This window comes from Pseudorca crassidens, chromosome 14 (assembly GCF_039906515.1).
Source record: "Pseudorca crassidens isolate mPseCra1 chromosome 14, mPseCra1.hap1, whole genome shotgun sequence".
Lineage (NCBI taxonomy): Eukaryota > Metazoa > Chordata > Mammalia > Artiodactyla > Delphinidae > Pseudorca > Pseudorca crassidens.
Window position 1 is genome coordinate 66,619,263 of NC_090309.1, and position 13,806 is coordinate 66,633,068.

The 13,806-nt window shown below is 34.3% G+C and overlaps 1 protein-coding gene and 1 pseudogene across 9 annotated transcripts in view; one reads left to right on the top strand and one right to left on the bottom strand.

Annotated features, from left to right (window-relative positions):
• BIRC6 (baculoviral IAP repeat containing 6) overlaps positions 1–13,806 on the bottom strand; it is a 237,804-nt gene that overhangs the window by 146,909 nt on the left and 77,089 nt on the right. For 7 of the 9 annotated variants that reach the window (XR_010934089.1, XM_067703312.1, XM_067703308.1 and 4 more), the window contains 2 exons: positions 9,896–10,042; positions 439–626 (listed from right to left, as the gene is read on the bottom strand). Coding sequence is in view for 8 of the 9 variants with exons in the window: in XM_067703312.1 (XP_067559413.1) it covers positions 439–626; positions 9,896–10,042 (335 nt within the window). In the remaining variant the exon portion in view is untranslated. The remainder of the gene's footprint in view (positions 1–438; positions 627–9,895; positions 10,043–13,806) is intronic. The other 2 variants (XM_067703310.1, XM_067703309.1) reach the window with 2 other exon arrangements.
• LOC137205299 (small ribosomal subunit protein eS26 pseudogene) lies at positions 11,569–12,013 on the top strand (annotated as a pseudogene).

The following is a 13,806-nucleotide window of genomic DNA, read 5'->3' on the forward strand; positions in this document are numbered from 1 at the left end:
TCATGCTGCCTAACCTGATACAATCTGTCACCTGGAATTGTATGAAGTTTCCAAAACATCTGCTATTATTAGTAAATTTTAATTCACGTTAAGTTAATTGGTCTTTAAAATGTTGTTTTAGGTTTTTCAATCCATTAAAATAGTAACTTTTAACTCTTATGTTTGACCAAGAGTGTTTATAAACAGAGTAAAGGATGGAACTTACTTAAAGACTGCAAAGAAAATACCAATTATATTCCCCCAGATATGTATCAAAGAAAATGCATTTATATAAGTTTTAAAAATTTAAGTGTATCACAAAGATGTTACCTCAATTTTTGTAGAAAATGATTAGCTCAGATCGGTCAACCTTTACAAAAATAATGGTCATTTTTACAGTATTTTTTCAGCTTTTGAAGTTTAGAGACAGCATGAACAAAGAGCCAAATAGTCTCCAACCTGTTGCTGAAGCTTCAAAAGCTGCTGCTGTTTCTCTTGCAGCACCTGCAGCTGTTGCTCGGCTGAAGCCATTGCATGAGAGAGAGACTGCAAAGCTACCTGGGCTGCTGAACTCAGGGCTGTCGAAGCTTCCCCAACTGTCCCAGATGATAGTCCACCTACTGCAGGAGTAACCCCGAAGGAACTCACTGGCATAAGACAAGGGGGGAAAAGAAACAGGATGAAGAAAAGGTTCACAGAGAAACATATACAAAGTATATACTACTTTCACACTAAAACTACAGTTAATTTTCCTTTAAAAAACAAGACTCTTTAGAGGAAATCTTAATGGTAAAAGTATATCAATAATAATAGTATTCAAGTATAAGGGATCCAGGAATGACTTTTGATCAAAGAAAAATTAGTAGGCTTTTGAGTTTAAAAATGTTGTCAGCATGGAAGAAATTTCATTTAACATGGCTAAACTCTTACGCAATTTGAGCATAAGAAACAGGCTGAGTTTCCTTTACTAAGTTTCTTACAGCAACACCACCTTCTTCTCCCTCCCCTAAAAAGCTCAAACAACTTTCAATTACAAGAACATCATTTAACAAGACTGACAACACCTATTTCCTCATTTAAAGCATAGCCTGGAAAAGAGAATCTTGCCCACAAAGAATATGCAAAGCAATGTTTCCTACCATATGCTCCTCAGAACACTAAGAAGAGGAGAAGCATGTCAGATGCACAGTCAAATAAGTCTGGCACATACTGCTTACCCATGAACATTACCACCATTACAGGTCTATGAAATCGCACGAAGTTAAAATTTTTTTACTCCTCTTTTCAATGTTATTCAAATATACAGCATAAGAGAACTTTTTTCCCATGATATATTTACCAGTATCTGTGTAAAACATTTTGGAAAAAGCTGAAATAAAAACTTAATTTCATAAACTTACACGATTAATCTTCGACAAAGGAGGCAAGAACATACAATGGAGAAAAGACAGTCTCTTCAGCAAGTGGTGCTGGGAAAGCTGGACAGCCCCATGTACATCAATGAAGTTAGAACACACCCTCACACCATACACAAAAATAAACTCAAAATGGCTGAAAGACTTAAATATAAGACATGACACCATAAAACTCCCAGAAGAGATCACAGGCAAAACATTCTCTGACATAAATCATACCAATGTCTCCCAAGGCAATAGAAATAAAAGCAAAAATAAACAAATGGGACCTAATCAAACTTATAGGCTCTTGCACAGCAAAGGAAACCATAAACAAAACAAAAAGACAACCTGTAAGAAAATATTTGCAAACGATGTGATAAACAAGGGCTTAATTTCCAAAATATACAAACAGCTCATACAATTCAATAACAAAAAAACAAACAACCCAATCAAAAAACGGGCAGAAGACCTAAATAGACATTTCTCCAAAGAAGACATACAGATGGCCAATAGGCACAAGAAAATATGTTCAACATCACTAATAATTAGAGAAATGCAAAACAAAACTACAATGAGGTACCACCTCACACTGGTCAGAATGGCCATCATTAAAAAGTCTACAAATAACAAATGCTGGAGAGGGTGTGGAGAAAAGGGAACCCTCCTACTCCTACACTGTTGGTGGCAATGTGAACTGGTGCAGCCACTATGGAAAACAGTATGTAGGTTCCTTAAAAAACTAAAAATAGAATTGCCATATAATTCGGCAATCCCACTCCTGGACATACATCCAGAGAAAACTCTAATTTGAAAAGATACGTGCACCCCAATGTTCATGGCTGCGCTATTTACAACAGCCAGGACATGGAAGCAACCTAAATGTCCATCAACAGACGAATGGATAAAGAAGATGTGGTACATATATACAATGGAATACTACTCATCCATGAAAAAGAATGAAATAATGCCATATGCAGCAACATGGATGGACCTGGAGATTATTATACTAAGTGAAGTAAGAGAAAGACTTACTTATATTAAGGAAAGATAACTGCTACAATAATAACAAATGTTTAGTATGTATTACCTGCTACCTTACACTGTTTTAGTTAATTACTACATTCAACAAATGAACCCTGAAGGGCAGGTACTATGATTCTGGTCTTTAGTTGATTAAGTAAAGAATAGCTCAGAGAAGTTACCCTGTAGAGTTACCTAATGGTAGAACTAGGGTTAGAACCAAGGGCTGTGTGAAATCAAACCTAACATGAGGCATAGTGCTAAGCATGGAACTTACATCAACTCATTTAATCTTTGCAATGGCACATGAGTAGGTAATATATTATCCCATTTTACAGATAATGTATCTAAAATTGAGGGAACTATATGGCAGAAACTAACACAACATTTTAAATCAACTATACTCCAATAAAAATAAAAATAAATAAAATAAAATTGAGGGAAGTAATCTGCTCATAAATACCTGAAAAGGGGAGAAAAAAGGTAATCTGACAGCCTATCTTAACATCTAACAATGACTATATTATGCCAGAATTCAAATAAACTATTTTTAAAAACTAAGCTATAATCACAAGATTGAAATAACAACAAAACTGTGCATAGCCTCTTAACAATTAAAACTCAACTTAAAAAAAAAACATGATCATTACAGTGTAGCCATCATACACCTCATTTAACTTGCACAAATTCAACTATGTAAGCTTGGGCAAAGAAAGAGCAATCATAACTCATATAAGCTGTGTGCTGCAAAATGAAATCCACTTGCTCCATCAAGTGTTCCACCAAAGCAACAGCAGTTCATTCCAACTCTAGAGGGAAAATTATTAGACTTACTAAGGCATTTATGTTGTACTTGTACTTTGGGGTAATTTAAGTGGTTTTTCAATATTAACCATGTGTATTTTAGCCCTTTACTGATTTTAAAAATCTAATGCCCAAATAATATTTAAAGGAAAATGAGCTAAGTCACAAGAAACACATAAGAGACATAAACAACCCAAGAAAAATAAGTCATCCTGCTACTATAAAACTAATTTTTAAATCTTTTGCACAGTCTGAGTTTTCAATATCATTTTCTATTTTTATACTAAGAGCCTCTAAAACTAGATATAAAAAAAAAGAGGTGAGAACAAGAAAAAGATGACTACCATCACCATTCCTAATCAGTATAAATGCAGGAAGTCCTAGGAAGCATGATAGAGCAAGAAAAAGAAATAAAAGATATAACAACTAGAAAAACAACAAAGTAAAAATCTCTTTATTAACAGATGATATAATTGTGTATATTTAAACTCCCTAAAAAAAAAATCCCTAAGAATATACAATCTACAAGAATTAATAAGTTAATATAGCAGTGTCACCAGGTATGAGATTAATATACACAGATCAATTATACTTCTATAGACCAGCAAGAAAAACCTGGAAATAAAATTAAGAAAAATAGCACTTATAATAGCATAAAAAATCAAATAGCTAGGTACAAATCTAAAAAGGATGTGCAAAACTTCTAGTGCACCAAGAACTATAAGACATCACCAAGATAAATGGAATACCTAATTTAGCATAAATATATACTAAAGAATATTACCATGTTAATGGACTGGAAGTCTTAATGTTAAGATGTCAATCCTCCCAAACTGACTTATATTCAAACCCCATATTAAAATACAATAAGTTTTTTGAGTATAAATTATCAATCCAATTCTAAAATTTAAATGGAATTACTGAGATCTAATGTACAGCACATTGATTATAGATCATAATACTGCATTATATACTTGAAAGTTACAAAGAGAGTAAATCTTAAATGTTCTCACCACAAAAAAGAAATAGTAATTCTGTGACGCGATGAAGGTATTAGCTAATGCTATGGAGGTAATCATTTTACAATATATAAATTTTTCAAAACAACACACTGTACACCTTAAACTTGCTCACTGTTATATGTCATTTATATTTCAATAAAGCTGGAAAAAATGGAAATACAAAAGACCCAGAATCTTTATGAAAGAGCACCTTTAAGAAAAAGAATGTTGGTGGATTACACTCCCAGGTATACACTCAAGAGAACTGAAAACATACATCACAATGAACACTTAACACAAAATTGTTCACAGCAGTATTTTTCTTAATAGCCAAAAAGAGGAAACAACCCAAATGTCCATTAACTGCTGAGTAGATAAACGAAATGTGGTACATCCAAAAAAATTTTTAAGTGGTAAATATAAAATGGAATATTATTCAGCTACAAAAATGATGTACTTAGACATGCTAAATGGACAAACCTTGATAATATTAAACCAAGTGGAAGAACCCAGACAAAAAGGTCATATACTATATGATTCCACATTTATGGGAAATGTCCAGGGTAGGCAAATCCATAGACTCAAAACACATTAGTGATTGCTAGAAGATGGGGGAGAGGGGAATTGGGAGTGACTGTTAATGGTTACAGGGTTTCTTTCTGGAGTAATTAAAACGCTCTGGAATTAGTGGTAATGACTGCACAACACTATGAAAACTTCATATATAAATTTTCTAAATCTACCAAAAAAGAAAAAAAGTTGGTAGATTTGTACTAGCAGATCTTAAGACTTAACATAAAGTTACAGTAATTAAGACAATGAGGTACTGGCATAAGGCTAGATAAACTGACCAAAGGAACAGAAATGACCCACACAGATAGCAAACACATAATTCTGAAGAGAGGTGACATTGCAGTAGAGTGAAGGAAAGATAGCTTTTCCCCCACAAATGATTACACATCAGAAGAGAGAAAGAGTAAACTAAGATGAATTAGAAGAAAATACCCATAGTAAAAGAAGAGATTTAAAAGTTGAAATTATGTCAGTTATAGTGATGAAGTGTAACATACATGAAATTGGAGATGCAAAAAGAAAGAAGATAAAAAACAGGGCAGAAGCAGTGTTTCAACAGTTAATGGCTGAGATCTTTCTAAAGCTGACGGAAGATACGAAGTAAGCATTCAAGAAGCTCTGTGAATCCCAACCAGGATAATTACAACTGAAACCACATGTAGGAAATCATAGAAAAATGCTGAAAACAGAGAGAAAGGAGGTGAAGGGGAGAAATCAAGGAGGGCGGGGGAAGAGTATGAATCTCAAAAACACCTTGAAAACTGACAATGACATTAAAAAAGGAATAATAAGACTGACAAGTGATGTCTAACAAAAACAGTGTAAAGTAAAATGAAAGATTACCTTTAAATAACTAGAAGAAATAATAGCTGGCTTACAATTCTATAACATGTGAAATACTCTTCAAGAATGAAGATGGGGGCTTCCCTGGTGGCGCAGTGGTTAAGAATCCACCTGCCAATGCAGGGGACATGGGTTCAAGCCCTGGTCCAGAAAGATCCCACATGCTGCGGGGCAACTAAGCCCATGCGCCACAACTACTGAGCCTGCGCTCTAGACCCCACGAGCCACAACTACTGAGCCCACGTGCCACAACTACTGAAGCCCGCGTGCCTAGAGCCCATGCTCCACAACAAGAGAAGCCACCGCAATAAGAAGCCCGCACACCACAACAAAGAGTAGCCCCCGCTTGCCGCAACTAGAGAAGGCCCGTGCACAGCAATGAAGACCCAACGCAGCCAAAAATAAAATAAATAAAATAAATTTATTTAAAAAAAAAGAATGAAGATGACATATCTTGATCCAAACAAGCCAAATGTAGAAAGTTATTATTATGATGTTCAGAAAAATTTAATTAAGTACTGAAAATTAGATACTATGACATTGATTATACTAATTTATTAGATTATGATAAAGTGCATCATAATAAACCATAGTTAACTTAGATAATTATAATAAAAATGGAATCAGTTATTAAAGAGGACATCTGCATTGTTTAAGATACTATGTATGCGGGGCTTCCCTGGTGGCGCAGTGGTTGAGAGTCCGCCTGCCGATGCAGGGGACACGGGTTCGTGCCCCGGTCCAGGAAGATCCCACATGCCGCAGAGCGGCTGGGTCCGTGAGCCATGGCCACTGAGCCTGCGCGTCCGGAGCCTGTGCTCCGCAACGAGAGAGGCCACAACAGTGACAGGCCCGCGTACTGCCAAAAAAAAATAAAAATAAAAAAATAATAAAAAAAATAAATAAATAGATACTATGTATGGATAATGGCTGTCATTTATCTAATTTTTCAAGAAATATTTGAAATTTTCCTATAGAAAACTAAGTTAATTCATCATCAGTAGACAAGAACAAAAAAAGTGATCTTACAGAGTTTTCAGACATAAAGAAAAATCAAACCACAGAAAAGCTCAAAAGCAAAGAAACAGAGAAATGAAAATGGAGTTATGAAATAAATCCAAATGAATACTGAATATAAAAACTATAATAATAACCATGGAATTAAAATACATATAAAATTAAGGTATAAAGCCACATTGCCATATAAATTAGAAAGGTGATAGATAATGTTCAATATATTAGCACTGTATGGTAAAAAGAAAAGCAACTGGATTTCTGGATGTCAAGGATATGTGTATATTATGCTCTCTGGGATGACTGCTAAAAATATTATAATAAAAAGTAGAAAAATAGCTCAATAAAAATACAATCACCAATAAAATGGAAACAAAGGAGAAAAAGAAACATCTAACAGGCAAGATGAGAAATCTAATAGAATATATGAAAAACATGGTAGATTTGAATCCAAATATATTACTAAGTATATTAAATGTAAATAAACTAAATACTCCAATTGAAAGAAGGGGAGGAAAAAAGCAACTACATTCTGCTTATAAAAGACATGACTAAAATGAAAGGAGACACTGAAAAGCTGAAAGTAAAAAGCAGGAAAAATATATACCATACAAATAGTAACTAAAAGAAAGCTCATAACTGGTAGAGAAATATCAAACAAAGTAATTTAGGAAAATCAGTCTTAGAGAGAGAGAGATAATACCTAACGATAAAAGATTCAATTCACAAGAAAGATACAACCATTCTAAATTTATATGGTAGCTTCAAAATGTATAAAATAAAAATTGTTGAAACTAAAATAGACAAATCCACAGGTATAATGAAAGGAATTTAACATGCTGATCTTATTAACTAAAAACAAAAACAAACAAAAAAAAAGATGAAATAATCAAAGACAGAGAATTTGAAGACCACAATTAATCCAAGTGGATATACAGAGCACACTTCACCAAGTGCAGAGTAAACATTATTGTCAAGCATTATTGCTGATCCTCTGCAATTCCCAATAAATTTTGCAGACTGACAAAGTATTTCTTTTGACCCCACAGCATTTTAAATAGAAATGAATAAGATGATAACTAGAAAATCTTAATATGCTTGTAAATTAAGGAGTGCATTTTTTAACGTTACTTACTAAATAAAGTTGAATATATGAAAACCCTATAAAGCAGCAAATCAACTTCTACAGTCATAGCTAAGAGAATAGTGTATCCACTAGTACTAACAGCACTACAATATAACAACCTAAATGTCACTCAAGAGTACACAAATCAATAGTGGGTACATAAATTTTGTTTTATTCAGAGAGTAGAATCGTAAACAGCAATGAAAATGAACCAACTATCTATATATGCAATGATATAGGTGAATTTAACAACGATAACATGGAACAGAAGGCTGACCAACAAATACATAAATGCAATTCTATACCATACAGACCCTACTCAATCAGTGTTTAGGAACATGTAGCTAAGAGGTTATACAAAGAAACAAATAAAAACCAAGAAATGATTACTCTAAAAGTTAGGACAATGTTGACCTTTTGGAGAGAGTGAGGGAAAAATAAATGGAAAGGGGGCATGAAGAAATCTTTTTTAGAGTACTGGAAATGTTACTTCTTGACTTGGTGGTCACATGGGCAGTTTGTGTTGTGATAAATTGCTTCACTATACAATTGTTTTCTGCACCTTTCTGTATGCGCATTATATTTCACAATTAACATGTTTCAAAAGAAAAGGAGACAGGAAGCTGAGAGACTACAGTCATCTTCTAGCACCTTATGATCACTAGTCAGGACTCTGCCCTAACATTTAGTAAGTATCCCTCTGCTGGTGGTGGTTTCAGTCTGGGTGGAATACAGAGGTGAACGCTTATAAAAGCATAGACTACCTTTGGAAAGACAAGAAACGGGTCCTATTGTACGTTTTACAGGAGTAGAAATGGGTAGGAACGTGAGGAAATACTTTTCTTTTTCAAACCAGATCTTTTATGTTTTAAATTTTATAATTTCTGAAAGTATTACTTATTCAAACACATTAATTTTCTTAAAATAAAAAATTAATTTCATGACAGTTCCAAAAAAAAAGTCTGATTTAGAACCAAAGAGTTTTCTGGAAGTTTAATTTCTTGTTATCGCATGTTTCCATACCACTGTAAATATATAAGTTTCTACAAAATGACTGCAATAGTCCAAGAAAACAAACACAAATGAATTTTGACCCTTCTGGCATCTCCATATGAAAGAAATATAAAATTTTATTTTTAAATTAAAACTCTAAGCTACATAAGCCATGAATTTCACTTAGTGGTTACTTCTACAATTGGAAGATACAAGATGATTCTGAATAAAAAGGCACTCAAAGGACTGTAAATTTCCCTTTAAAACACTTTGCCATTCTGGACCCAAGTGCAAGATTAAATTTTTCATGACTTCTCAAGCAAACTATTTTTACTTTCTGTTAGACAGCTGAAGAAACAAAAAGACACCTACTTACAAAAAACCATCAACAGCAGAATTCATTCAAGACAATATTCAAAAACACTTCTGGGACTGTAATATAAATGTAAAACCATACACCAATATTTTTAATTATAAAAACTTCAATTATTTGTGCCCAGATAGAACTAACTGTAAAGAAACACTGATCCTACAATGTGAAGAAAAAACACAGAAAGTAAGATATACAGAATAAACAGAAGTTCTTCTCACTGATTATTCATTTAAAACATCAACAGCACCATATATTCAACACACACAAATACTGGTTCATATATCCAAAGTTGTTTTAAACTAGCTGAAAAAACAGTATTTCGTCTTCACTCATCTCAACCTTCTCAAAGACATTACCAAATATACCTTTAACTTTAAACGCAAGAAATTACATCATGATGCCAAACTGACCATCAAGACTGATTGCTGAAGGTGGGTAATGAAAATATAGTCTATTGTACTCGTCCCTCTACTTTCGTTATGTTTGATATTTTCCAAATTAAAATGTTTCTAAAAATGCACATACATAAAACAAAAAGATTTAACAGAGGGTTCTAGAGGGTAGGAAAAAACCCATGAATAGACTTAGAAAAGAATATGAAACCACTTATGATTTTTCCCCAAAATGTGCCTCCTACCAATAAGTTTCTACTAAACATGACAGCAAAGGAATTTACATATACTATAAACTGATATGTAAATACTGATATATCACTTTATTACAACATAAAATATGTAATAAAAGAATGTATATAATAAGAGAAGGTATATACCAGTAAACGTACTTGCATCATCCCTTTCTATTCTGGTTCCATCACTAGTTGACACACAAGTAAAGTGCAGAGGTTCAACTTCTAGAAGTCCAGTGAGAGATGTGAAACTACCTTCAGCAGCTGTGCAACTACTGACCTTTCCATTTCCTAATACAAAAAAGAGACAAGTTTTATAAAACGTGAATTAACCTTAAAAAGGCAATAGTCATATTGAGAATTATAGCTACTACTTCGATTTTAAATAGAAAGATGTTTAAATGCATAAACACAGGGTTTACACAGGGCTTCAACAATGGACATGGTATTAAGAAAACACACAGATACTAGTCTCCTTACTACAAAAGCAGAGTTGCAGAGAAGCAACCTAGTGGCCATTCACATTAACAAGAAACTATAACAAGTGATTTAGATTTTAAATGAGGAATAGAAGACAAAAGAAAAACAATAAATAAATAAATAAAATAGATTTTAAATGAGGGGAAAAAATAACCAGCTACTTAGATTAGCTATTACTCAATCTGTTTAAGTATGCAAAATATCAGAATACATTCTGTGATGTCAACAGTACAAATGACACTTACTAAAAACTAAAAAAAATTCTAAAATATTAGCAAGGTTTATCTATAAATTTTATATTTTGAATATAATATCAATATTCTAGAATGAGATATGCTACCTTATAATCATAAAAAGTTTAAGTTGGCACATGTAGTAGTAAGAAAGAAAAATCAAATGGTCACAACTATGCGAATCATAAAACCACAGTAAGAAGACTGGACAGAAGAACACAAAAGAATTAAGACTGGTGTATATCAATACAAGGGGAGGAAGAGGGAAGGGTTATTTTTAGTACTTTTCAAATGTTCTAATCAGAGCACTACTTTTAAACAGAATTCTTTAACACACAAAGTAAAACAGAAAGAGAAGATGGAAAGAATGGAGAGATATGAAAAATATCATCAAACATCTGAAGGAATAAATTAAACGCAAGACTAAACTGTCAAAACCTTGTTCTCCAACGTCCCATTGGCACCCAGCATAGGACCTGACACGTGTGTTAAAAAAATATTTATTGAGCACTTATTCAATAGAAGACATGGGAGATACAAGAAAAGGGACAGGCCCTAGTTGTCATGAAATGCATATTTTGTTCAAGGTTACCAGGTACTAATTAATTATACAACTGAACCAAAAAAAATTCCTATGCTTTACTTAAGAGAAGTTCAAAGGATAAATAAATCAAGGGGAAATCAGTCTATGCCAGGGGTAATAAAATACTTCCATGATGAGGTGATGAGACATATGGGAAGAATAAAAGATTTTTATGTCTTTATTTCACTGGGATGGGAATCCAGGCAGAAGAAATGACATGAGTGAAATCCCTTCAGTAGGAAGGAACATGACACGTTAGAGAAACTGAAAGAAAAATGTGCCTAGAGGAACATTTCTCAACCCTAAAACCCCTCTACACATCTTTAAAATAATTAAAAGAACTTGAAAATTGAGTTTTCATTTATGTTGGCTCTGTGTGTGTGTGTGTGTGTGTGTGTGTGTGTCTATATAGAAATATTTATCAAGGTAGAAATTTTAAGATGAGAATATTTTAAACATTAATTAGTATAACAGTAATAAACTCATTAGGTATAAAACTAAATAGCATCTTTTGATGAAAAATGACTGTTATGACCAAGAAAACAAGGAATAATGGTCGTGCCAAGAAGGGCCGCAGCCACATGCAGCCTATTCGCTGCACCAACTGTGCCCGACGCGTGCCTGAGGATAAGGCCATTAAGAAGCTCGTCATTCGGAACATCGTAGAGGCCACAGCCATCCAGGACATTTCCAAAGCGAGTGTTTTCGATGCCTATGTGCTTCCCAAGCTGTATGTGAAACTGCATTACTGCGTGAGTTGTGCCATTCACAGCAAGGCAGTCAGGAATCGTTCTCGGGAAGCCGGGAAGGACCGAACACCTCCACCTGGATTTAGACCTGCTGGTGCTGCCCCACGACCTCCACCAAAGCCCATGTAAGAAGCTAAGTTCTTAAAGACTAAAGAAATACTGCCCCCTGGAAAGACAATAAAATTGAAATTATACTTTAAAAAAAAAACAAAAATAATGAGAAGACTGGTGATGTTTTACATTCTTGCAAATCTCTTTAAAATTTGGCTTATCAGAAGGTAGTTGGATTTGCCTATCTGCCTCTGCATTCAATGTATTACAATAGGATGCTCTGGCAGAAATACATGAAAAAACACCGACCCAATACAAATATGTGATTGGAAAAGAACGGAATATTTTAATAAAGTATTAAATATTCAAAAACTTGAAAAGTGGTAGTTTAGGATTAGTTGCAATACGGTATCTGAAATCTTAAAAAAAGAACTTCTCAAACTCTATCTTAAAAAATCTTAAAAAAAGAACTTCTCTGGGCTTCCCTGGTGGCGCAGTGGTTGAGAGTCCGCCTGCCGATGCAGGGGACGCGGGTTCGTGCCCCGGTCCAGGAAGATCCCACATGCCACGGAGCAGCTGGGCCCGTGAGCCATGGCCGCTGAGCCTGCGCGTCCGGAGCCTGTGCTCCACAACGGGAGAGGGCACAACAGTGAGAGGCCCGCATACCGCAAAAAAAAAAAAAAAAAAAAAAAAAAAAAGAACTTCTCAAACCCATGCTTGATGTTGAATCACCATGCATCAATCATAGGGAAAATACTGGTCCACTGCTATATACAGATCTTCCAAATGTTAACACACTTCATCATATAATATCAGAAAATGACACTCACTAATATCATCGTAGGCCATCAGAAAAGTCATTAAAGCTCATTTCAGAGGAAACAAGTTTTCCAAAATTCTAATTTCTGCTTAAAAGTCTGCTTCTAATATTGGCAACAAATACTATCAACTGGATGGATACTGACAGGCATTTTTTATTCATTTTTGAGAAAATACCTGCCAAATAATCAAATCTGAATAAACGTATTTTATCAGTCATTCTTGCAAATAAAAATGGTATACCATGAAATAAGCAACTAGTTCAGCTTATAACTCTAACAACTACACAAGTGCACTTCCTTGAAACAACCATGGTTCTTCAGCATGCAGCAGAAGTGTTTCATGCACACTTCCCATTTCATCACAGAATACTTAAAAGATGCATACTCGTGAGTTCAAAATTTAATAAAATTAACAATTTTTACTGTTTCATCAAAGGTATTTCTAAGTGAAACTGCCATACTTCTTACTCTAAGTGCATGGGGAAGAGCATCAGGCTTTTGCACAATCAGTATGAATGTCAATGCAATGAAAAAAGGCAAGTAACATTGTTTTATCATGAAAACATTTAACCCGTGGACTCCCTAAAAGGATCTCAGGAACCCTGAGGGGACCTATGGACCACACTTTGAGAATCACTGGGCCACAGAAAGAAAACTAACAGGGCAGATCACACAAGATGTTCTACGCTATATTAGAGACTCTGGACTGCACAATTATGGAAAGGAATGAAAAGTATTTTAAGAAGAGACAGAGAATGATCAGATCAGGTTTGCATTCAAAAATGATTGCATTCATTGCATTGTGGAGAATGTATAGAAGTGAGCCAAGAACAGATGCAGAATGACCAGTTAGAAAGCTATTACTGTAGTCCAGGTTCAAAACGACTGTGGCTTAGATCGTAATACTGCGATCGTGGGAAGTAAGAGAATGGGCAGATTTGAAATATATGTTGGTGGAAAAATAGAATCTAACGACAGCCTCATTGTGGAGGATGAGAAAGAGAGGACAACATTCAGATTTCTGTTTTGTGCCATGGATGCCATTAACTGAAAAAAGGAATGCTGGATGGTGAGAAATAAAATGAAGAGACGTTCATATGGAGACATATATCACGACTTCTAAGTCCCTTCTTCTGGG